This window comes from Sus scrofa, chromosome 15 (assembly GCF_000003025.6).
Source record: "Sus scrofa isolate TJ Tabasco breed Duroc chromosome 15, Sscrofa11.1, whole genome shotgun sequence".
In the NCBI taxonomy this organism is placed as follows: Eukaryota; Metazoa; Chordata; class Mammalia; order Artiodactyla; family Suidae; genus Sus; species Sus scrofa.
This window is the reverse complement of record NC_010457.5, coordinates 104,210,135-104,234,782: the sequence shown is the minus strand read 5'-3', so window position 1 is coordinate 104,234,782 and position 24,648 is coordinate 104,210,135. Positions and strand designations below refer to the sequence as shown.

Genomic DNA, 24,648 nt, shown 5'->3' with positions numbered 1-24,648 from the left:
AGACTATCATTCTAGAGGAAGCCAGTAAGCATGTATGCCATTTAAAATATGATTTCTGAATTGCTTAAGCATATCTATCAAATTCTATATGGAACATTTAAAATCAGCATCACACAGAAGCGATATTCTGTGAAATGATTTCTGAATTGTTGAAGTTTGTCTTCAGACCTATCATTCAAGAGCATAGAGACCAGAGAGATTGCTGCGTTGAAAGAGTCAGCCCATCTTCTCCAGAGGTCTGTATTTGATTCATATGGGTACACTCCAAGGAACATAGGACCCAGGTTCATCTCTTGGAATCTGGAATGAAAGGACAAGTATGGATTTGTGCAACTTGGAAAATGTTTGTGACGAGTGAAAAACAGCATACTATAAAACAGGCTGTAAAGCACCAGAGGGTGACTAGGACAATGAGCAGTCTGGCCATGACTGCAGGAGAAAGGTGGAGGAAGCCAGGAGAGGACCAAGGATGAGCTGGGGCAGCTCTGAGCATCACCTCATGCTTGACGAGGGACAGAGGAAAAGTGGGACCAGCCTCTGTGTTTCTCCAGAGTGAGGAGGCGATTCGTGGGGCTGAGAAAGAGCCATAGAGGTACCATGAAGAGACGTCATGAGAGAAAATATGACGGGAGGGCTCTTCCCTCAGTATAAGGAATAATTTGTTTATCGTCAGAGGGGTCACTGTGAGTGGCGTGACTTCCTCCTACAATTTAAAGTCCCATCACTGCAAATGCCTAAGGAGAGCTGAGCCGTCTGCTCTGCAGGAGGGCTTCAGGCAGAATTCCTCCTCTGGGGGTTGGGAAAGGGCCCTCCCTCTCCGTGGTTTAAATCAGGAATTGCCCACATTCCCCGTGGTTTGGGGAGAGTCAGTTAGACTGTTGGAGTGGCCTAGACCCTTGGCCTTGGTTTCTTGGGTTCAGGGCACAGTTCCTGAACTTCTATTCCTGACTAATGGGCCCTGGGAAGGGAACACAACTAGGGAGGAAGATACAGTGGATGAATGAAGAATGACCCTTCCTTTTAAGTGGTGCAGAACTGGGCCTCACTGCATGCAGGCTGCTCTCCTGCTCACATGCCTTCAGGATTCCTGTCACTTTCCCTTCATGGAAACCCACCATGGTGGGTTAATGAAACTTAACCACAAGGATAGGGGGAACGTACCATTTCTGTGAATTTGTCTTCACAGGCCATTCTAATCTTCTCCGGGGTCAGTGGACTATTGAGCTTTAAAGGTCCAGACAGGCCTCTCTCCTGTCGCGCTGCATTTATTGCGTCATGGATGGCGAAAAACACTGAACACCCCAGGAACATCCCAGACTCTCCCAGACCCTGAAGGCAAACAGATCAACTAAATTATGACTTTCTCTCTCTGCATACACACACACACACACACACACACACACATGTATGTATGTAGGTATATATATTATGTATGTGTATGAGGTATATGGGCATCTATGGGTCCATATGTGCATACATACAATATTACATATTACATTTGTAGTTTTCTCCTTTAAAAAACAAATTCACTATTAAAAAAAACCCGAATTCACTATGTTAACCCAGTATTCCTAGTCCCAGCATTCCAGCTTAAGGAAATGATCCCAAATGAAGAAAGCAGAAATAGGTATGAGGATGAGTATTGGCATGAAGACGAAAAATCAGGTGCAACCTGATGGTAATAGTAGCTTTTCTTTTTCTTCCTTTCTCCCTTCCTCCCTTCCTTCCTTCCTTTTTTTTTGGTGGCTGTGTGCAGAGGCCTGACGTGGGATCTCAGCTCCGAGACCAGGGACTAAACTTGGACCATAGTGGTGAAAATGTCTAATCCAGGGACTTCCCGTTGTGGCATGTGGAAACAAATCCGACTAGTATCCATGAAGATGTGGGTTTGATCCCTGGCCTTGCTCAGTGGGTTAAGGATCCGGCGTTGCTGTGAGCTGTGTGTGGTGTAGGTCACAGACATGGCTTGGGTCCCGTGTGGCTGTGGCTGTGGTGTAGGCTGACAGCTGTAGCTCTGATTCAGCTCCTAGCCTGGAAACGTCCATATGCTGTGAGTGCAGCCCTAAAAAGCAAGAAAACCCACAAACGCCTAATCCCAACCTCCAGACCACCGGGGAACTCCTGGTAATAGTAGTCTGTGTTAGTCTCCACTATTTGGATTATTTTCAAGAAATGTATGAAGTTGTTAAATTACCTTAGAATTACTAGATGCAAACTATGGCATTTGGAGTGGATAAGCAATGAGATCCTGCTGTATAGCACTGGGATCTGTATGTAGTCACTTATGATGGAACATGAGGATAATGTGAGAAAAAGGATATATGTGTGTGTGTGTGTGTGTGTGTGACTGGGTCACTTTGCTGTACAGTAGAAACTGACAGACACTGTAAACCAACTATAATGGAAAAAATAAAAATCACTTAAAAAGAGAATTAAAAAAGAATTCAAATGTTTAATAGGACTTTTCCCTACAATCCTGGCAAAACCCTGAAACAACCAAGAAATGAATGCAGCCCCTCCCTCCTGGCAGAGATAGCCCATAAATATGCATTTGTTCCTGGAGCACAGCTTACCTTAGACGAGTACAGGGTATTTGAGTTTTGAGACGGAGGCAAGAAGGAAATGTGCAGCTCCGCGGGCACATCACAGATGGCAGGGATTTTATACTGGCTGGGGCCCCGACTGTACAGGACACCCTGAGGAGAATAATTCAGTTCCTCTATTGTGTAAAGTCCCATGCCTTGAATAAATGCACCTTCGATCTGAGGTTAAAAAAAAAAAAAAGAATTTCCATATATGAGAAATTATAGTCAACAGTAGCATTTTGACTTCATGCTGTTTGTCCAAATTTTAAACACACAGTTTAAGAGGGTTTTGCGCCTGACCTGGAGCATGTCTCTAAAAGTTCACTTACAAGTTTGCCTCAAAGCACACCTGAACCTCTTAACACTAAGTTCAGTCAAAGGACCTGCATTTGAAGCTCAGCTTGACATTGAAATTATAGCTCTAGAAGGGTCCTCAGAGAGCTGGCAGCCCAGGTGCCCTGATTTTTTTTGCCTGAGGTAGATGGAACCCTCTCTGCCTGATCTGCCCCCAGATTCCAGCAGCCCAGACAAGGCTCTTGGGGCTTCAGAGTCCTGCAGCTCAGCCCGCCCCTCTCTCACGAACTGGCTGGTCCCCCATCTTTGGACTCGGTTTCCTCCCTTGTAATTGACGGGTTTGAACCACGTGCTCGCTGAGCTCCCTTTATAGCTTTAAAATGCCCCAGTTCTGGGAGTTCCCGTCATGGTGCAGTGGAACCATGAGGGTGCGGGTTTGATCCCTGGCCTCGCTCAGCAGGTTAAGGATCCGGCGTTGCCGTGAGCTGTGGTGTAGGTCGCAGATGTGGCTGGGATCCCATGTTGCTGTGGCTCTGGCATAGGCCGGTGGCTACAGCTCCGATTCGACCCCTAGCCTGGGAACCTCCATATGCCGGGGGAGCGGCCCTAAAAAGACAGAAGACAAAAATAAATAAAATAAAATAAAATAAAATGCCCCAGGTCTTAGACGTCAGCAGGTGGACAGAATGACCTCTCCACACAGACTTCTGCTATCTGGGTCTCTTCGTCCTTTCCTTCCTTCCTGGGGCCGCAGTCTCTCCACCCTCACTTCTGTGTCTTCTCTTTCACGATGCCGGATGACTCCCGCTGACCCTCCAGACTGCTCTAGGCCAGGTCCCCCCACCTCCGAGGTGAGGCGCCTGCCTTTGAGGCTTCCACCAAGCTGGCCCTCTCTCACCGCCTACTGCCAGACTCCTGTCCTGCCCCTGTGACACAGGCGAGTGCTGTCATCAGCCTCTCCTTGCTGCCAGCCGTGACACACACAACGAGTGCAGCCCTCAGCACTTTCTTTAGGTTTGTTTCCTCCACTCGCCTTCCACCCAGCACTCGTGTTCCTGTTCCTGCCTTGACCTGGTCCACACCACGTCCTCCCTGAAGCCTGTTTTGACTTCGCCAGCCCACACCCCGTGCCCATTCTCCAGTCAGGGTCCGAAGCAGAGAGTCCCTCAGACTGGCATCTCCGTTGGAAGCTGGGGGCTGAATCGCCCACAGGGGCTGAGGCAGGTAGAGAGAGTGAGTGAAACTTCCAGAGAGTGTGTGACTCTCTCAAGAGGCAGCCAATTTGGCAACCTGTCTGTGTTTTCAAGAGATGCTAGACATTTGAATATTCATGTAAAACAGATTGCGATTTTTCAATCTTGTCAATTAATTCAAACTTAAATTAAAAAATATCTCAGGGCAAAATAGGCTACCCATCAATAGCTGCTGCTGTAAATACGTGGCGTTTTGTTATTCAACCCAGTTTCAAACTCTGTGAAGCCAGAGCTCACCATCTGCCCAAGTCTCAGCACCAGGCGCTATGCTGCACTTCCAGCCACAGGCGGCGGGCTCAGTCCTGCTCATTCAAGCTCCCCTGTCAAGACTGGACGTTTTTCCTAAACTAACTAAATCCTCTTTGTTTCCCTCCTTTTAAAATTATTTATTTGTCTTTTTTAGAGCTGCACCCATGGCATATGGAGGTTCCCAGGCTAGAGGTCAAATCGGAGCCATAGCCACTGGCCTACACCACAGCCACCGCATGCCAGATCCTAGCCAAGTTTGTAACCTACACCACAGCTCATGGCAACACTGGATCCTTAACCCACTGAGCGAGGCCAGGGATCCAACCTGTGTCCTCACTGATGCTAGTCAGATTCGTTTCCTCTGAGCCACGATGGGAACTCCCCACTCCTTTTTTTTTTTTTTTTTTTTAAGGACAAGATATTTGAGTTGTGCTGCTGTTCTGAATGGAAAGATCCTGACTATAGAGGCAAATAAGATGATAACTAAGCCAACTGATGTTTTCCCCGCAGATCCCCAGCAGTTCGGACTTTTACAGATAGGGCGTGAGGCGAGTCAGATCCACATACCTGGCCAATGTCAAGGGCTGGATTTATACTGTAGCCAACATCCATGACAATGTCTGTTCTGATGTTCTAGTAATAAAAAAAAAAAAAGTTAAAATGTTTAGTTTAATGACTACACCTTGGGGAGAGAAAGCTGAGGAGCGGTTCCTGTCAGGATAGCATTGGGAAGGAACCTTTCTTTGGGCTACATTATATTTTAGAAAGAAGCAACAAAGGTTTCATTATGTCACAAAGTTTATTATGTATAACTTTCAAAGTTATGCACATACTCCATCAGCTTAAGCACTACATTTTTTTCTTGGAAACAGTAGGAGAGAAAAATATTCCCTTGACTTTGATTCCAGTCAGTGACCTAACACTGAGTTTAAGCCACTACAACAAATAAAAACACAGAAAACAGGAAATGTCTATGGCCCTCTTGATCTTTGTTGCAAAACTCCATGGCTCTCACACAACCCCACATGCAGAGTCCAAATGGTTTGGTAATACTTACTGAATCACAGAACTCAGGGTACATCAGCAAAAAAAAGTCTGTTATGTATTGTTTTAGATTTTCATTTTCAAAAAAAATTTTTTGCCGTGCCCATGGCGTGTGAAAGTTCCCATACCAGGGATTGAACCCATGGAGCAGTTGTGGCCTGTGCCATAGCTGTGGCAAGGCTGGATCCTTAAACTGCTGCGCCACAAGGGAGCATCCTAGATTGTTCATTTTTAGAGCAGAGGAGAGAATACATCCAACATTATAACTTGATGACCAAAAGTTCTCTAATAACCTACAAATGAGGGGAGGCAGTGGGCCTAGCCAGGCAGGCAATCACACCTTTGCCCCCTAGCAGGTCTGTGCCTTCTTTAAGTGACATATATATGATCTTTGTCAGGACAGATTCTATTTATAATTATTAATGGATGAAAGGAAACCCAAGGTTTTCCTTATTTGATCTGGGACTTCCATCTAACATTTTTCTTAAGAAAATTAGATGGTGATCCAGAATGATTTACTATAATAAAACTTCAGGGAGTTCCTGTGGTGGCTCAGTGGTTAACGAATCCCACTAGGAACCATGAGGTTGTGGGTTCGATCCCTGGCCTTGCTCAGTGGGTTAAGGATCCGGCATTGCCGTGAGCTGTGGTGTAGGTCGCAGACGCGCCCTGGATCCCATGTTGCTGTGGCTCTGGTGTAGGCCGGTGGCTACAGCTCCGATTCGACCCCTAGCCTGGGAACCTCCATATGCTGCGGGAGTGGCCCAAGAAATGGCAAAAAGACAAAAACAAAAACCAAAAAAACTTCAGGTGCTCACCTCTCTTATTTAAAGACACAGTAAAATGTAAAGTTCTCTTCAACACCAGTTCGCAAAGCTGGCCTTCTAGGAGGCCAGTGCCCTCAACTGGAGGTGATGGGAGCTATCTCAACTCTGCAGTGTTAGTGAAGGTTTTGTTTTCAAGGCTGTGGGCTTAACTGCCATTTGTCATTGTCCTTTCTTGGGGCTGGAGAGGATGGTTCTGGGTTGTGGCATCCAGCCTCCAAGATGGCACTCTCAATGACCCTGGCCTCCTAGCATTCACATCCTCGTGCTGTCCACTCCCACATCCTACCAGGGTGGGCTCATGTGAGCAACAGGATGTGGCAGAAGTGATAGTTGGTCATCTGAGATTAGGTTAGAGCAACTGTGTTCTCTCTTGGGTTCTCTCTTACTCATTCACACTTTCTCTTTTCCTTTGGGCCACTCCCTCTGGGGGGAGCCAGCTTTCCCTTGAGGACACTGAAGCATCCTACAGAGAGGTCCACGTGGTGAGAGCAGGGGCGACCTCTGGCCAACAGCCAGTGAGAAACCGAAGCCTCCTGTGCAGAAACCACGTGATGGAGCCTGCAGTCGGATTCCTCAGCCACCACTGAGCCTGGAGATGACTGCAGCCCCAGTTGACAGTGTGGCAGCCACAGCATGAGGAATCCTGAGCCAGAGTCACCCCAATAAGCCACTCCCAGATCCCTGACCCTCAGAAATGGTGTCAGCTAATAAACGTTTGTTATTTTCAGCTGCCAGCCCTGGGGGTCATTTGTTACATACAACAGATAACTAGAAAATATATAGATAATGTATAGACATTGGCTCAAAGTGAGGGAAATTTTGCAGGAATAAGAGCCGTTCTATCAACTTGAAAAGAAATTCTGAAAAACCTTCCACAGGGAGGTCTCTTAGTCGGATGTCACATAATGGCTTTTTGCCTCAGGTAATACCTAGCCTGAGCTACAGATCTGGCTTTTATGAAGACATCTGAAAAGGCTATTTTGAGCATCTCTTAAGATTGTTCATTAATTATAAGAACACACTGTATCATTCACATCAAGGCTAATTATTACCTTGTTCTTAGGTCTTAACAAGGCCAAGGCAGACACAAGACACAAAGAGACCCGAATGATGGCGCTTTCCCCAGCCTCCTTTGGTGGACGGGGGGCATATAGAAATCAGCGTGAGTGAGCTTTCTCCTGAACTCCCTGACACAGGACAGCTACTGTAGCATGGAAAGCATGTGTACAGTGATCACTGTCCTGCTCCAGTCCAAGCTTCCCCAAAAGTGATCCGGGTAAGTCAGAATCCAGACAAGCCAGATACTTGAATGGGCAGATTCAATAAATGTGTAGGTTCAATAAAGGGTATGTAATTTCAAAGATTAGGCTGACTACAGTTTAAATATATATATATGCTGGCAACACATTAAATGTTCATGTGATCACAATCTAAGATGTACTCACAAAGGATGCTTGGAAATACCAAGAATTAGAGCTTGCTTCTGGGTAGGCTTGGGCAGCTAATCGCAGGACAGTTGCGAGGGTATCGCAGTCCTATTTAATGTATCAGTGATCGCTTATTAGAAATGACAGTGGCAGGTGGCTTCACTTAGCCCCAAAGGCCCAGCTACAAAGAGGAGAAACTTTCAGTCCTTGAAGCGGGAGTGTGTGCGTGTGTGTGTGTGTGTGAGAGAGAGAGAGAGAGAGAGAGAGAGAGAGAGAGGGAGGGAGGGAGAATCTATGTGTGCAATTCATCATATCATATTCCTTAAAAGCATAAAGCTGCTCTTAAACTATCTAAAAAGCAGGAACTAGTTGGGTAAAAGATAGCAAAAGCTGGCCATTTCCTTCCCTGGGCTGGTGCCCATTAGCAGCCTGTGGATGCTGTGCGATCCTTCAGGAATGTCATATGATGGCATTTCACGCAAGAGGTCAGGATTGCTGGTTGTGCCAACAGTCTATGTGGAAGCCCCCCCAGAGACTGTGTTTCTTCCTTGGAGTGACTTTTTCCTGATTCCATTTAAAAGGACAGGGGAAATGAAGAATAGAGGCTGCCAGTTGTTTTCTAGGGAAGCAAACACTGCACCAAGGCAAATGCTGAGCTTCCATTTTTCTTTTTTTTTTTTTTGTCTTTTGTCTTTTTTGTTGTTGTTTTGTTGTTGTTGTTGTTGTTGTTGTTGTTGTTGTTGCCACCTCTTGGGCCGCTCCCGCGGCATATGGAGGTTCCCAGGCTAGGGGTCGAATCGGAGCTGTAGCCACCGGCCTACGCCAGAGCCACAGCAACGCGGGATCCGAGCTGCGTCTGCAACCTACACCACAGCTCACGGCAACGCCGGATCGTTAACCCACTGAGCAAGGGCAGGGACCGAACCCGGGACCTCATGGTTCCTAGTCGGATTCGTTAACCACTGCGCCACGACGGGAACTCCCTGAGCTTCCATTTTCTTCTGGAAATACAGGGAAATCATCCCTGGGTCCCATACATGGTGCCTCTCTGGTGCTCAGGTAGCTGGAATATGTGGAAAATAGATGTATCTGAGTTCAGCTGGAAGACCTTCCCGATCGGTACTGACCTTATGAGCACCTGTCAGGCAGTCTATTTCAACTTCGGAACAGGCAGCTCCATAAACAAAGTATTCGAAAGGATGGCCTTCACCGGTTTCCCAGTTCATGTTCGACTCATAACCCCTGGAGGAAACAGAATTCTTGAGGAGTGCTGTTAAGTGATCAAGTCCCTTAATTGCAGACAACGATGATCAAAGAGACCCATTAGGAGCTGTGCTCAATCTGTATGCACAGCAAACCAGAGGAGGACACTTGCACTGTGTGGCAGGTGACGCACACACTCATTCTGTTGAATACATAAATACTTCTTTCTTGTTAAACTTGCTGTGTCTGATAAAAAATATCCAACCACTCCCTACCAGTGACTCCTTATGCTTGGATGTTAATTGCTGACATGCGGTTATACATCCTATTGCTTTTGGCTAACACTGGGTCCTGTTATCCTATAGTCATCACATTAGGGAATCCCACCTGGATTTTATACCAAACACTGCATCAAAGGTGCACACTTGCTAGTTCATCTATCTTTCTGGCTCCAGGATTCAGCCTATGTGAGCGTTTAGGCCCCGTGGCCCTTGTTCTTTGCTACTATTCTGACCTCTCCAAATGAATGTCACGGTGGAAGATAAGCATAGCCATCACTCTCTGCCTTTCTTTCTTCTGCTCCGCCCCCAACCTGGAGGTGGTCATTGAAAACGCTTCTGGAGTTCCCATCTTGGTGCAGCGGAAACGAATCCAATTGGGAACCATGAGGTTGTGGGTTTGATCCCTGGGCTTGCTCAGTGGGTTAAGGATCCGACGTTGCTGTGAGCTGTGGTGACATGGCTCGGATCTGGCGCTGTTGTGGCTGTAGCCGGCAGCTGCAGCTCTGATTGGACCCCTAGCCTGGGAACCTCCATATGCCGTGAGTGCAGCCCTAAAAAGACAAAAAAGGCCAAACAAACAAACAAACGCTTCTGGTGCTCATTCCTGATAGCCAGTCAGTGCCCTGGGCATCCCAAGACAACTGGCAGAGACGAAATCAGATATTACCCTGCTCTCTAAGGGCTTTCACTCTCCACTAAAATAATTTGATATCTTGTTTGCTAAAGCATTTGAATTCTACCTATTCCATGTCTTGACAACTCATAATTCTTGTCAAATTTCTTATTTCTTGCCAATATAGAAGGTGTGAAATGGTATTTACCTTATTATGGGTTTAATTTGCATCCCTTTCATTTCTTAACCTAAGGGACACACCGAGTTTTCAAAAAAAGATCAACCTCTGCTGCAGTTCTAAGCACTAATCCTCAGAGAACCTACAAGTACTACCCAGTATGATCTGAATGATCGAGTCAGCTGTATTTTATTTGTGTGTCTATTTTCTTTTCAGCAAAAGCCTTCTTGGACATTTGGATTAAGTAGCAGCTAAATGTTCTTAATAACAGTGGATTAACAGAAGGTACAGAAACTTTTTTTGTTTTTTTTTTTGCTAAAATTGCAAATGAAAATGAAACCCTCCCTCAAGACACCGCTGCTGTTTTCTACAGCATGTGATGGAAAAGACTATTTACCTGAAGTATCCAGTAGCTGAAAGACTAATGCTTTCATCAAAAGCAGCCTGTGCCTGTGAAAGAAGAGCATAACGTGATGCAATAAAGATGTTTATAGTAAGACTCACTCGAGATTTCAATTTTAATTTTACCCTGTGTTAAATAAAGTTATCAGTAGTAATAACTACCAAAGACCAAGATTAATTTCTCCCTTTCAGCCTTTGCCATTTCTAAAGGCATTTGGGGTTCACTGCTTGTAGGAATAGCATTAGTTCAATGGATATCATCATAATAAATGACTGCCTTTGTGTGTGCCACTTAGAGGATGGGCTGCTGCGGGGAACACATGTACTGCTTAGGAAAAGTTTCATCACATCATCCGGAAAGACTTAGCCTATTAACACAGAACATTTCAGGAAACAATAGGTGGTCAGATGTTTAATTTTAATATCATCTATCCACAACAGTCTCAGGAGAGAGGTATAATCTTGCTAAATTTACACCCAAAGTTCTCTTTACTCTGTAGTGTATACAGTTGACTAATACACAAAAAGATGCGATTTAGGTATAAGTCCTCAAGTCTGAGAAGGGAAAAGGTGAGAAGTGCAACCATTACAGGAGAAGGTGGGCTTGATGGCACGTGGTAGAAACCTGACTCTCTTGCACTGTGTCTCCATCTTTTTCCAGCCAGACTCACTCAGCCTTCCTGGGCCCAGACAGCACTGGGCAGAGGGCAGAAATAAATATGCCCAGAAAGGACTGAGAGCTGCCATAAATATGAATCACTGTACAGAGTCCTAACTCTGGAATAGCAGGAACCATTTCTAAGTAAGACTCCCTGGTGTTATTTCCTCCAGGCCATTGCTTTCTGTGAGGACTTCCAGAACCGTCAGCATGACACATACGCCCAGCCTGCAGTGATAGCCATTCCACACCAGCTGGTAATTTAGAACCCATTATACTAACACGTGTTCTAGTTGATTGTAGAAATTCTAGAATGTGTGTCTTCTCTTCCAAGTAGATTGTAAGTAGATCAAAGGAAGCAGCTGAATATTTTTGTTCCACTTAGTGCCTACAATTGGCTGAATATATGCCCAAATGGCTTGGTTTCCTATTTCTAAATGAGTGTTTATATGATTTTTACTTTTATAGAAGGATTCCAGTGCTGTCTTCCAATTTTAGGAACGATGGACCCCCCAAAAGGAGAACAAACAGGTTGACAGCTATTATCTAGAAAATATTTAGGTTCCATAGGAAGAAACGTTAATTAATTCTTGCTTAAAACAAGAATTCTGGACAGAAGAACCATCTTGTTCTGAGAATTGTCCCAGATGTAAGAGTTCCTCCAACTTACTGTGATAAGATTTTCACACGCCAAGAGGCAGTGGCTTGCACTGATCACTAGGGAACTGTGGTACCTTTTAAAGCACCACAGTTTTAAAGCGCTCTTTCTATTCATATTTAATTCACACATCTCTCTCCGCCTCCTTTCTTTTTTTCTAACATAAAACATAAAGTAACAGTGGTTCTTACCCAGTCTTTCCAAGTGCCACCAGGATTCTTGCTGATGATGGGTTCAAGGCGTTTTAGAAGAGTCTGGCAAGCATCCTAGGGATTATTTTTCAGTTAAAATTATGATTATAATTTCATGCAATCCCCAATTTCAAAACCTCAGGATATGTGCTTTTACATAGGCTTATTTAAGAGGCCCATGGGGAGTTCCCATCATGGCTCAGCAGAAACAAACTCGACCAGTATCCACGAGGATGTGGGTTCGATCCCTGGCCTCACTCAGTGGGTTAAGGATATGCCATTGCCATGAGCTGTGGTGTAGGTTGCAGACATGGCTCGGATCTGGCATTGCTGTGGCTGTGGTGTAGGCCAGCGGCTGCAGCTCCAATTCAACCCCTCACCTGGGAACCTTCATATGCTGCAAGTGCGGCCCTAAACAGCCAGTCCTTAGAAAAAAAAAAAAAAAAAAAAGGGCCCATGGAACACGGAGGGGGAAGAACCCACTCAGCCCTGTAAGAGGTGATGGGGGTACAGTGTGAGCCAGTCTGAAAGGCAGACCGCCCAAGATGGGGGCCTTGTAAGTCCCGCCAAGAGGACAGGACTTAATAGAAAAACTGGTGGCAAACCACCAGCCACCACTGTGAAGCACAGATGGTCAGACTTCTATTGCTGGAAAGTGTGCTCTGGCTGCAGGAAGCCCGAGTAAAAAGCAATGAAACTGGGGTGGACAGACAGAGCCTTGCCACGGCCCTGGCAAGCGGCATGAGTCGGAGCCAAAGCAGCCACATTACTGCAACTTGGAACTGGAAAGAGATACCTCTGAGTGGAACTGATAGGACCCAGGGACCAGTGAGATGGCAGGAGTGTGGGAGAAACTCCCACGCAGGAGAGTGGCTGGGTGCTGTACACCAACGGAGCCCCAGACTGGCGGTGGCAGCAGTTTTCCCAGAAGGGAGTGTGGGAAAGAGATCAGAGCTGGACTGATTCTTCTGAGCTCCAGCCTTGACGAGGTTAATGATTTGGGCGCCACTGCCATGACTTTTACCTTTACAGCCAACCCGTTGAGGTCGGCCACCACGGACCCTCCAGAGATATTGGCATTAGGGATGGTTTCTGTGCTTGTTCCACGCAGGTGGATGTTGGACAATGGCATCCTCAACTCACGACTGGCCACCTGGGTTTTAGAAGAGATTTTCTTTTACATTTCTCTGGTTAGTCACAGACCCGTGCATATATGCACATGGTAGCATGTGTGTGAACATGCAACAGGGACAAGCGGCAGAACCCTGAGTTCCTTCAGCCACAAAAAGCTCCTCTTGTCTAAAAACCCTGTGACTAGTCCGGACCCCCAGTCCTGAGGCCACATGCTTTTCCTTTGACTTTTGTGTGTGTGTAGGTGTGTGTGTGTGTGTGTGTGTGTTTATTATTACTCAATGAATTTATTACATTTATAGTTGTATTCTTTGACTTTTTAATGTGCAACAGCACCAGGAAGAGGAGTGGAAGCCCCAAGTCAAGGCAGGAAGCTCCGCTGCATGTCTTTGTCATCAAGAAATCTATATTTTCCAGGCCTCTGCTATCTGCACACTCCGCAAAATTCTAGCAAAGCTGATTTCATCAGAGTGGAGATGCCTTATCCACATTTGCAGAGATGCTCCAGGAAAAGAGCCCTTCGGAGTAAGGACAATGGCTGTGTTAAAGCAGCGGCACCAACAGGAGATCCCAGAAGTAGATGGTGCCAGGGCTGCTGGCCAGTATAATAAGGACTTAGCTGGCTGCTGTGTCTCTCCTTCGTGTTTAACGATGGGGCAAAAGCATACCACTGATCTCAGCTGGTCCCAAATTCTCTTTGCTGCTAGCAGTGTGGTTTAGTAGAGCTTGCCCACAGCTGTGACAAGGGCATTGGCATACAGAGCCCTCCCTCGTCACTGGCTTTCAGAAGACTGTCTACACAGAGTGCACAGGCTTAGACCAGAAAGGTTTCTGGTGGCCCAAGAAGGAAAATGCTGAAGTCTCACCCCCACAAGGGGGGAAGGTATGACCAGACAATTCTCAAGTGAGTGTTAATATGAAAGAATATACATACTCTGTATCTCTATAATCAGAGAAGTAGAAATTAAAGCAATAATGAGATAGTTTTATCTATCAAATTATCTAAGATTTTTGTCAAGCTATAACATACAATCTTGGTTAGTGGTATAATGTCATGGGTACTTTTTGGAAAATACTTCGGCAATACATGTCAAGTGATTTAAGATACATTCTGTGACCCAGTAATTCCATTCCTGTAATTTATTTAAAAAGTTAATCACTGGAGTTCCCATTGTGGCTCAGCGGGTTAAGAACCTGACATAGTGTCTGTGAGGATGCAGGCTTGATCTCCGGCCTCACTCAGTGGGTTAAGGATCCTGTGTCGTCTGCAGCTGCAGTTCTGTGGACCCTTAGCCCGGGAACTTGCATATGCCGCAGGTGCAGCCATTAAAAAGAAAAAAAATTTTAATTAAAAAAAATAATCATTGGTTTGACCACAGGTTTGTGAACAAAAATGTTCACTGAAGTGTTCAACATTTGGGGATGGTTAAAGGAATTCTAAATGACAGGAGGGGAGTTCCCATTGTGGCGCTGCAGAAACGAATCTGATTAGGAAACATGAGGTTGTGGGTTTGATCCCTGGCCTTGCTCATTGGGTTAAGGATCTGGCATTGCTGTGGCTGTGGTGTAGGCCGGTGGTTGCAACTCCAATTTGACCCCTAGCCTGGGAATTTCCATGTGCTGTGGGTGTGGCCCTAAAAAGCAAAAATAAACAAATAAATAAATAAATAATAAATGACAGGAGGAAATGCTCACTCTATATCAGGACAGGTGAAAAAGTCGGGATACTAAATTATACAACCAGAATGCTTGTGATTTTTGAAAAATAAAAAAAGTCAAAATAGACCTTAGGACAGTGATGATTGCTAAACGGTGGGATTGTACAGGGTTTTAACATTTTTTTTTCCTTTCAAATGTTTTATATTCTCTAATAGTATAATGAGCAGCAAAATAGTTGCTAAAAATTATTCTAAAATAATTGAGCCGAAAGAAAACTGGCGGTTTGGTTAGAAATATCAAATTTGTTTGTTTGTTTGAACATTATCCACTGTTCAGAGTCCTTACTATAAGAAGGGCAAGACATAATGCCATATATCAGAATTTATAGATCCTTGTATTGCCCAGCAGAGGTTCCAAAAAGACAACTCACTTGTTAATATATCCAAAGAAAAGCGGCAAATGAACATACAACCTTCTTTAGCAATAAGACAACCGGAGGCTCTTCTGTTACATTCTTTTAGGAGGGGCAGTTACAAAACTAGCCTGTTTGCCTAGTTTCTGCTTCAGCTTAGCAGTTGAAGCAGTCAGAGCTAAAGTCTCCTATCTTTTTTATTTTGGAACAGAAAACGTACAGTCCTAGTTTCTCTCTCATACACATATCTATAAGCACACATCCATCTTAATCCAATTATTGGCTTTCTTACCTGAAGCATTTTCGTGTGGACCCCCTGCCCCATTTCAATTCCACCGTGAGTCACCAGCACAGATCCATCAAGATAAATGTGAACCAGGGCAGCAGCCTAAGCAAAAAAGATGAAAACAGCTGCCGTGATCTTTTCGACTAATACCATGTTACATCTTGTCAATTAGAAAACACTCTCCCTGGAAAGGATCCCCTCGTTTCCATCTCCACCAAAACACACACAGGCACTTTCCCCACTGTCCTGAGCGCACCGAGCAGAGCTCAGGGCAGGTGCTGCCTCATGATTCCCCCACAACGAGCCAGACACTGTCCTTGGACGGCGGTGAGTCTGCGGCAGGATTATGCCACTTAAGCTACTATTTCCTCAGTAGGACAGCTGAGGGCCCTGGGACCTTCAAGGATCACCCCCCTTGCCCCCTACCCCTGACCCAGGCTGGAACAACCTAGGTTTTGGGGTTTTTTGAGGGGAGGATTCAGTTTTAAATGCAAAGTTAAGTATAAACAGTTTAGGGAAGAGGAAAAGACTTGCTTACACGAACATATATCCCCATAGTTGTAAGTGTGCAAGAGAGAAGTAAAAATAAAAATCCGCTGGGAACCATGTCTAGTCATGATGGAGCATGATAATGTGAGAAAAAACAATGTATACATGTACGTGTGACTGGGCCTTGCTGTACAGTAGAAAATTGACAGAACACTGTAAACCAGCTATAACGGGAAAAAAAAAATCATTACATATATAAAAAAAATCCAAAGATGGGGCAGGAAGACACTACTTTCTTGTTGCAAAATGAGCTAAGCCCATCTTGGCTCAGAATCCATAGGGCTTTAGAGTTGGAAGAGAACTTGGAAGTAATATATTTTTCTCTTTTTTTCTATTTAGTGCCACACCAGTGGCATATGGCGGTTCCTCAGTCTAGGGGTCAAACGGGTGCTGCAGCCACTGGCCTACACCACAGCCACAGCAACGCCAGATCCGAGCAGTGTCCGTGACCTACACCTCGGCTCAAGGCAATGCTGGATCCTTAACCCACTGCTCAAGGCCAGGGATCAAGCCTGCGTCCTCATGGATACTAGTCAGATTTGTGTCTGCTGTGCCATGACGGGAACTTCTGGAATCTTATCTAACACACAGCTCCCCACAGGGATCCAGAAGGAACCGAAGAGCTAAAATAGAATTAAAGGCTGCTGTGGCCAAAAACACCCAGGATCTAAGTAAGATAAACATGTTTTACAATGAGTAGGAATGGGCTAAACTAGGGGTGAGGAGATGGCCCAGGAGACAAATTTCCCAGGAGACTGTGGGAAACATGAATGGCTTCTTCACTTTCAGTCTCTAGTGTGAGAGCAATCTTAACAGCATGCGGTCCTAGAGAAAATGCTTCTATGGGTCCCACCGTGGTTTGGGAGGCCTGTGAGGCACACTTCTGTGGCTGCTCAACTAGAAGTGCCAACCTTAGATGTAGTCTGGGCCAGCCAGGGGTCGCTAGAAGGTATAGGCTAGGTTTCTTAACATCTAAGCTTCTATGCAGGCTGGCATAATAATCTAGGATTTGTAAAGATAGAGCTTCAGAAAATTCTGGTAATAAGCTAATTTCCATTGAATGAAGCCAGAGTTTTAGTAAGGCATGTATTACTCAGATTACTTATAAACAACCCTAGTCAGAACTGGAAGTCAAGGGAGGAGTTCCCATTGTGGCTCAGTGGAAACAAATCTGACTAGTATCCATGAGGATGCAGGTTCGATCCTTGGCCTCAATCAGTGGGTTAAGGATCTGACATTGCCGTGAGCTGTGGTATAGGTCACAGACGTGGCTTGGATCTGGCGTTGCTGTGGCTGTGGTATATAGGCTGGCGGCTACAGCTTCAATTCAGCCCCTAGCCTGGGAACTTCCAGATGCCATGGGTGCGGCCCTAGGGGGAAAAAAAAAAAAAGTCCATGGAATTACCTGTTGATCACTAGATAAACCCAAGGACAGGACTGCATTCCTAGATCAAGTCTTTGCCCACCAGAAGGCCCTTCATAGCAACCTGTGGGCTATGGGCCACTCCTGGAGAACTGCCTCTTCCCTGGCATCCAAAGGGCACACTACTCCAGTGAATGACAAGCAAAGGCCAAATAAGGCCCTTTGACAGGTTCTTCTTACCTGGTCAGCAGGTGCAAACTAGGGATGTATTGAGACTATGGGGATGTGGGAGATACCTTCTCTGAGGACAAAGGTGTCCTCAGCCCAAGGGAGACTCTTGGAACCTTAAGAAGGTCATTGTCACCTTAATAATCACACCCAAGGGCCTTGGGGAGGTGCCACAAGCATGCTTTACAGTCTGTTGACACATTAGTCCTAGAAACACTGTTGTGCTCCAGGCCATTTTTTCTCAAAGCAATAAAGACAAGGAGTGACATCCTCTAGACGGCGCCCAGAGCTGCCTGCCCTGGGTTGCACATCAGAGGGCAGGCAATGCCAGCTGCAAGGGCTTCTCCTGGACCCCATCATGTGACACTTCTTTCTACCCTGCTGGAATGTGAGGCCCTGGAAAGGAAAGCCCACGTCCTCAGCATCCCTTGCAATGCACCCCTGTACCTCAGGCATAGGAAGCACTCAATAAACATCTGATAAATGTACTGGCAACAGCATAGCCATTCAGTCTGGTCCTTAAGCCTGTAGACCTTATTTCGCCTGCCAGCAACTGTTGGCTCTGGCAGCAATTCAGACGTTGCTTGTGGGTGAAAGGTGTAGTGGGCACTTGTGACTGAGCTACAGTTACGGTGGATTGTGTGTATCCTCCGTCGTGTGACCCCCGCTGGCAGCAGCGCTCTGCCTGTGCGTCCGGGGCAGCAGTTCTATCCGAGACTGGGAGGAATTTGTCCCAAGGGCCGCTGCAGTCTTCTCAGGCCATTTAAAATGTCAAATTTGGTTCAGTTAAGTGGCACCACCGCATGGTTCATTGTTAACGCCACAGAAGATAATTCTGCAAAGCTGCATTTACGAAATGGCCACAGCTGGAGTGTGGGAACAGATGGTTCTCCGATATAAACTGGGGACTTTGTGAAATTTAAATCCTCAAGCAATGACTGCTGGTGCTGGGGAGATGTTTGCTCTGATCCCACAGATGCTCAAAATGTCTCAGCTTTTCAAACACTGAGTTCCTCCTCTGTGCCAGGTGCCAGAGGCTCGTTAGATACTATGTGCCTGCAGTGCCCACATCTAGGAATTAAGTAGAACATCCGTGAGGCATGTCTGAGGCCCTCAGCTGCTGGGAGCATAGTCCTGGGTTGTTCTGCCGCTCACTAGCTGGATGTCCTTGGGCAAGAGAGAGAATATGGGCTCCAGCTCCCTCTTCTAGGAAATAGAACCACATCAGCCAACAGAGACGAGGGGGTTGTCAAGAGGGAAACTGCATGTCACCCAGCCTAGGGCCTTGCACCCGGAAGGTGCTCCAGTTCCCTGCTCTATCTGGTTTGCTTCAGAGCGGACACTTTCAGCATATGGCTTCCAGAAGCAGCCTGACTGGTCTCAAATGCCTGGATTTGACTCCCCGACTCAGCCCTGAGCAAATGGTTTCAGCACAGAAGCTGGTTTCCAGGGAAGGATGGGAGGGAGGTGTGGTGTGAAGGGGAAGCTTCTCAGGAGCCTTTGAGAGTGAAATTGTGCTGTTGGTTTCTGTCTAAGTTCTTCCCAGTGGAGCTGAAACCCACCTGCGTTCCCACTGGAAGGGGAGGCAGCTTGATGAAGCTGACAAGGCGCAGCTCCTGGGGCCTCTGAGACCTGAGTTCCAGCCCTGCCTCTGCCTCTCAGCAGCGGTGGGATTCTGGGCTGGTTATTTCAGCTCTCTGAACCTCAGACTCTCATCTCTAAAATAAGGCTACCAGTCTTAAAGGTTGCCCTGAGGGCTGAATGAGAAAAAGTCTAGAAGCACTTACCATACAGCAAGTGCTCAGTAATATCATTCTTTTTCATCTACCTTTTGAGAAATTTTTGACAAGGAAAAGAGGACGGACACAGTCTTCTGGGGAGGTCAGATATTAAGCAACCACTGAATACGAACAGCCTGCCATGTCTACCCACAGCCTCATGCCCAAGGATTTCCAGATGATTCCTACAAAATGGATGAATTTCCCCATGATCCTGGCTGGTGGACTCAAGGACAGATGCCCAGACCAACCATTTGCTGACTGCGGGCTAATAAGTTTACCCCCAAACTAAGATTATACCAAGGGTCGCTGCTCACGAACCCTTTTCTAGGGACAGTTTTTTCCACTCCCTTCCTTTTAAATAATCTTGTTTTTGCCTTTCTTCTTCAACCACAGCCTCTTAGCTCTCTCCTTCATCTGACTAAATTGTGTGCAGATGCCTAAATAGCTCTGTGTTGTTTTTTCCTCAAAAGCAGGAGAGGAGTGGGAGGGCTGCAATCAGATCACCACCCGTGTGGTTCTAGCTCCTGTGTGCGAACTCACACACAATCGAAGCTGCGGGAAAACGTTCTGCTGACTACGTCATAGCCGTACCAGGAAGCCGGGTGAACCATGGCTGTGGGAGTGGGGCAAGGACCTCCCTCCCAGCTTCTCCCGGCCTCAACACACGCTTACACACCAGTGCTCCTCACAGCCCCACCTGCATTTATCTCTATTCTGGTCAGCGCTCGAGACACCCGTTGTACCTTCCTCAGGGCTCCGCCAAAGGTGTTAACTCTTGGTTAACACCTGCAGAGGGGAGTGACACAGTTTGGAGGAGGGTCTGCCACCTTATCCACATGTATGTATATATATGCATCTGTATATGGGGGCGTCCCACATGCCTGCTGTACAATAAGCTAGAAGAGAGCAGAGCACTAGCTGTTTGGGGTAGGTTCCACTCAGGAGTGAAGAGCTGGAAACTGCAAATGATGTTTAGCAACCAAGCAGGGAATTCATTTAATCAATTAAAGGAATTAAATGATAAGAACAGAGTTTTCAGTCCTTCCTTTCATACTTTTAATGGCCATAAAGTGAAAAAAAAAAAAAAAAACAACCTACTAATTGTGTTTAAAAATTATTTAAGTGCCAGCTCCGTGGCTTAGCTGGTTAAAGCGCCTGTCTAGTAAAAATTATTTAAATGATTTATTTCTCTGTGTTCAATTTAGCCCAACCCACCAAAAAAGGGAGGGGCACCAAGTGCCTCGCAGCGTTCTATTTCTATTTCATTGCTTCTCTTTCACAGAATCCAAGTAGCTGGAGAGGAGGCTTGGGGTCATTGGTCCCCACCCCTACTTTATGCTTGAGTGATCTGGGCCCAGAGTGGGCTGGCTTGGCTGTTAAATGTCAGGGCCTGGAATAGATGCCAGGTCTCCCGACTTCCCAGCAAGAGTGCTTGTCACCAGCCCTGGGCAAGCTGGTTAAGTAGCTCTCGTCTTCTCTGGGGAAAAACTAGTTCACTTGAGCACAACCTTGGGGAAGTTTAACAATTAGATATTGTATCTGTATGGCTAATCCGTCTAAATGGAAAGTTTCCTCAACACCTTTTGATTTGTCTGTTTGCAGAACTGACCTGACCCATAGCAAGTGATCCGGTGCCGACAGGATACTTCAGGGGGACCACGGCCAGCCCCTTTTTCTTCCAGTAATTCTCTGAGTTGAATTTTTCCACAGCGGTTCTCCTTAGGGCATAGGAAGACATGGCCATACATTCTTTCCAACACTGGATCAGGTTCTTGGCATCAATCTCTTGTCTGTAGGGTGTCTGATCAATTTCCTTGTACATGTTTATTGTTCGAACCTGCCAAGAGAAGGAGATTAAAGGGGGGGCACCTGGCAGATATAGCCTCTTCCAGCCATTGACCTCCTAGTCAAATTCTGCTCTTTCCAGAAAACCCAAAGTGAGTTCAATGTACTCCATGTTGAAGCCTTTCCCAACACATAACTTTCTCCTCTTCCTCTACTCAGGGCCTCTATCAAACATGCTTTTGATGCTGCTTTTCAGCAAGTTCAGAAGAAGGAATCTTTTCCTTATCCCTCATGTATAACTCATCCAGGTACACTGTAGACCCTTAATTCTAGCTGTACTGTGAGTATGTGTTGAAAGGCAACGTAGAACTTAATCTCCAAGCAACCTGACCTACAGGATTTGGAATTTTCAGATGCTGTGGCAAGAGAAGACCACTTATGCTCAAACAGGAAAATTGAAGTGTTTGTTTAAATATAACCCACATGGGGGGACAAGGGGCAGAGAGCACACCCCACCACGTGTTTGTCCTGGTCCTCCTCTCCCCCACTGCCTGTGCCCACAGCAGGAGCACAGGGCAGGATGAGGGCAGAGAGCTCACCATTTCCCCGCCCCAGCTCCACTCCGAGGTCCTGGGTGGAAGAGGCACAAGGAAGGGAGCCGAGATTGTTAAGAAGGAAGTTAGGACCAAGACTTAAAGAACTGAAAGGAGACCATTTTAGTAACTGAAGTGACGCAAATGACAGCCGCCTGAGATGTCAAGGAAGCAGAGGAAAGATGGGTCTGACGGAACTGGTTGGTAGCAGAGAAACCCCAACCAGGGGAGGCTTCTCACCAACGGTGAATCTAGGGCTCATGCCGCAGTAGCCCCTGTCCCTGGATGTTTGAGGAGGAGCCTGAGTAAGACAAGGACCACTGAACTCTGGAGTTCTGCTCTGTATGAACTAGTTAGTTGGGTGAACTCAGGCAAATCACGTAGCCCCCGTGGACCTCAAATTCCTCAACATGAGGACCCCCAGTGGCCCTTCCACCTCTAAAATTCACTATCTTTTGAAGGTGAGACTAATTCAGGATTACCTTCTCAGGAGACAACCCACATTTGGCTGCAACTTCCATGATACAGGACTCAGTGATAAGCCCTGTCTGAGGAAAGCCAAACCCTCGCAAGGCTGTGTTGGATGGAAGGTTGGTTCTGCAGGCCCATGCCCGGCAGCGCAGGTTGGGAAACTTGTAAGCATTTTCCATTTTCAGAAGTCCCATCTCCACGACCTGGGGAAATCCAGAGATGATGCGATGAGACACGTGTCCTTCTCGACCTGTTTCACCATCTTGAGACCTCACACCAAAACCAGGCCAGGAACGGTCTACAGAATGCAGTGAATAAAATATCCTGGGTATTCCTGCTGTGGTGCAGTGGGTTAAGGATCTGGCATTGCTGCAGCTGTGGCATAGGGTACAGCTGCAGCTCAGATTAGATCCCTGGCCTGGGAAGTTCCAAATGTCACAGGTGAGGCTGAGAAAGAAAAAATAAAATAGAATACCCTGGAAAATAGGAGAAAAAAATTGTTGCTGTTTGGTTTAACGCATAGGTTCTCAGCCAGAGGCAATTTTCTCCTCTTCTTTCCTGGGACATTTGCCAATGTCTGAAGATATTTTCGGCCATTAAAACTGGAGGGTAGTGGTGCTGCTAAAGTATACTGGAAGGAGGCCAGTGCTGGTGCTCAGCGCCTTACAATGCACAGGGCAGCCCCCACAACACAGAGTTACCCGGTTCAAAACATCAATGGGGCCAAAGAACAAGATCTAACACCTGCATGTGGGAAAAGAGCTCTAAGTTTGGGCATCACCGAGATAACACACAGATGTGTTATCTCAGCCAATATTTCTGGGCTCACTCTGGGGGGCCCCAATAATTACCATGTGGGTATTTGCTCCCTGCAATGAGAATCTTTATGCTTTTATTACTAACTGGGCTCACTCTGGGGGGCACCAGTAATTAACATGTGGCTATTTGCTCCCTGCAATGAGAATCTTTATGCTTTTATAACTAAATATTATTTGGAATTCCTGTTGTAGCACAGTGGAAATGAATTTGAGTAGTAACAATGAGGTGGCGGGTTGATCCCTGGCATTGCTCATTGGGTTAAGGATCCAGCGTTGCTGTGAGCTGTGGTGTAGGTTGCAGATGTGGCTTGGGTCCCGAGTTGCTGTGGCTGTGGTGTAGGCTGGCAACTGTAGCTCCGACTTGACCCCTAGCCTGAGAACCTCCAAATGTCGCAGATGTGGCCCTAAAAAGCAAACACACACACACACACACACATATATAATGTAATTATTCAATTTTTAAAATTACTATTTTATGTAACATGTTCCAAAATGTGAATTTGCTCATTAAAACACTTACAAATAATGACTCATCCAGGGAGGCGCCTCCATTACTATAATGCTCCATATCCAGGGCCAAGATTCTGCCATCGTTCATGAATCCAACCTGGAAAAAGAGATTGGACCTTTGATGCTGATGCTGGCGGTCTAGTTTCTCTAAAGTTTACTCTGTCACTTATGAACCCTCACATGTGAAAAATTTTATGACATTGGGTTTGACAATAATTTCTTGGATATGACACCAAAAGCATAGGCAACAAAAGAAAAAAACAAATAAATTGGACTATATCAACATTTAAAGCTTCCATGTATCAAAGGATACAATTAACAGAGTGAAGGGCAATCCAGAGAGCGGGAGAATAGATTTGCAAACCATGTATCTGAGAGAGGTTACGACCTGGGATGTATAAAGAACAACTCAACAACCAAAAGCCTTGATGGAAAAGTAGACAAAGGGAGTTCCTGTTGTGGTTCAGCAGAAATAAATCTGACTAGTATCTGTGAGGATGCAGGTTCAATCCCTTGCTCAGTGGGTTAAGGATCCAGCGTTGCTGTGAGCTGTGATGTAGGTCGCAGACGCAGCTCGGATCCTGAGTTTCTGTGGCTGTGGCTTGCAGCTAAGGCTCCAATTCAACCCTTAGCCTGGGAACCTCCTTATGCCGTGGATGTGGCCCTAAAAAGACAAAAAAAAAAAAAAAAAAAGAATTCCAGAGATGAATGGTGATGATTGTACAACAAAGTGAATGTACTTAATGTCACTGAACTGTACACTTAAAAATGATTATGATAGTAAATTTTAAGTTATAGGTATTTAGCTACAACAACAACTAATAACAATAATAATAGTAAAGGAAGGGTGGGGAAGGATATAAAAAAGCAGGACAAATAAGCACACAAAACCCCCTTCTCTTTAATCCCCCCAGATGCTGCCCTCTGCATTTGTGGAACGTGGTATTTAAGACATAATCCCTCCCTCTTCTTCTACTCACTTTATACTTTCCAAGGTAAGGGTGGCGGCCTCCAGTTATTAACATGTCTTCTCCTCGCTCTAGAATGCAGCGAACTGCACGACCGTGCCTGAAACAAGAAAAAAAGAAAAAAAAAAAAAAAGCAAGAGTGAAACTCTTCTACCAAATAGGTATTATCTGGGGTTTATGTAGCTCCCAGTGAGAGCCTGAGGGGAACAAGGCGGAACAACAGAGCCACTC

At 45.9% G+C, this 24,648-nt stretch overlaps 1 protein-coding gene across 1 annotated transcript in view; it reads right to left on the bottom strand.

Moving 5' to 3' along the window:
- The window catches only part of AOX1 (aldehyde oxidase 1), a 76,786-nt gene continuing 52,387 nt past the window's right edge, over window positions 250–24,648 (bottom strand). Inside the window, 13 exon segments of the mRNA NM_001308473.1 lie at window positions 250–300; window positions 1,162–1,329; window positions 2,574–2,762; window positions 4,949–5,014; window positions 8,807–8,921; window positions 10,352–10,404; window positions 11,864–11,938; window positions 12,888–13,016; window positions 15,358–15,453; window positions 20,882–21,109; window positions 22,133–22,324; window positions 23,460–23,546; window positions 24,430–24,517. Coding sequence (NP_001295402.1) covers window positions 250–300; window positions 1,162–1,329; window positions 2,574–2,762; window positions 4,949–5,014; window positions 8,807–8,921; window positions 10,352–10,404; window positions 11,864–11,938; window positions 12,888–13,016; window positions 15,358–15,453; window positions 20,882–21,109; window positions 22,133–22,324; window positions 23,460–23,546; window positions 24,430–24,517 — 1,537 coding nt within the window.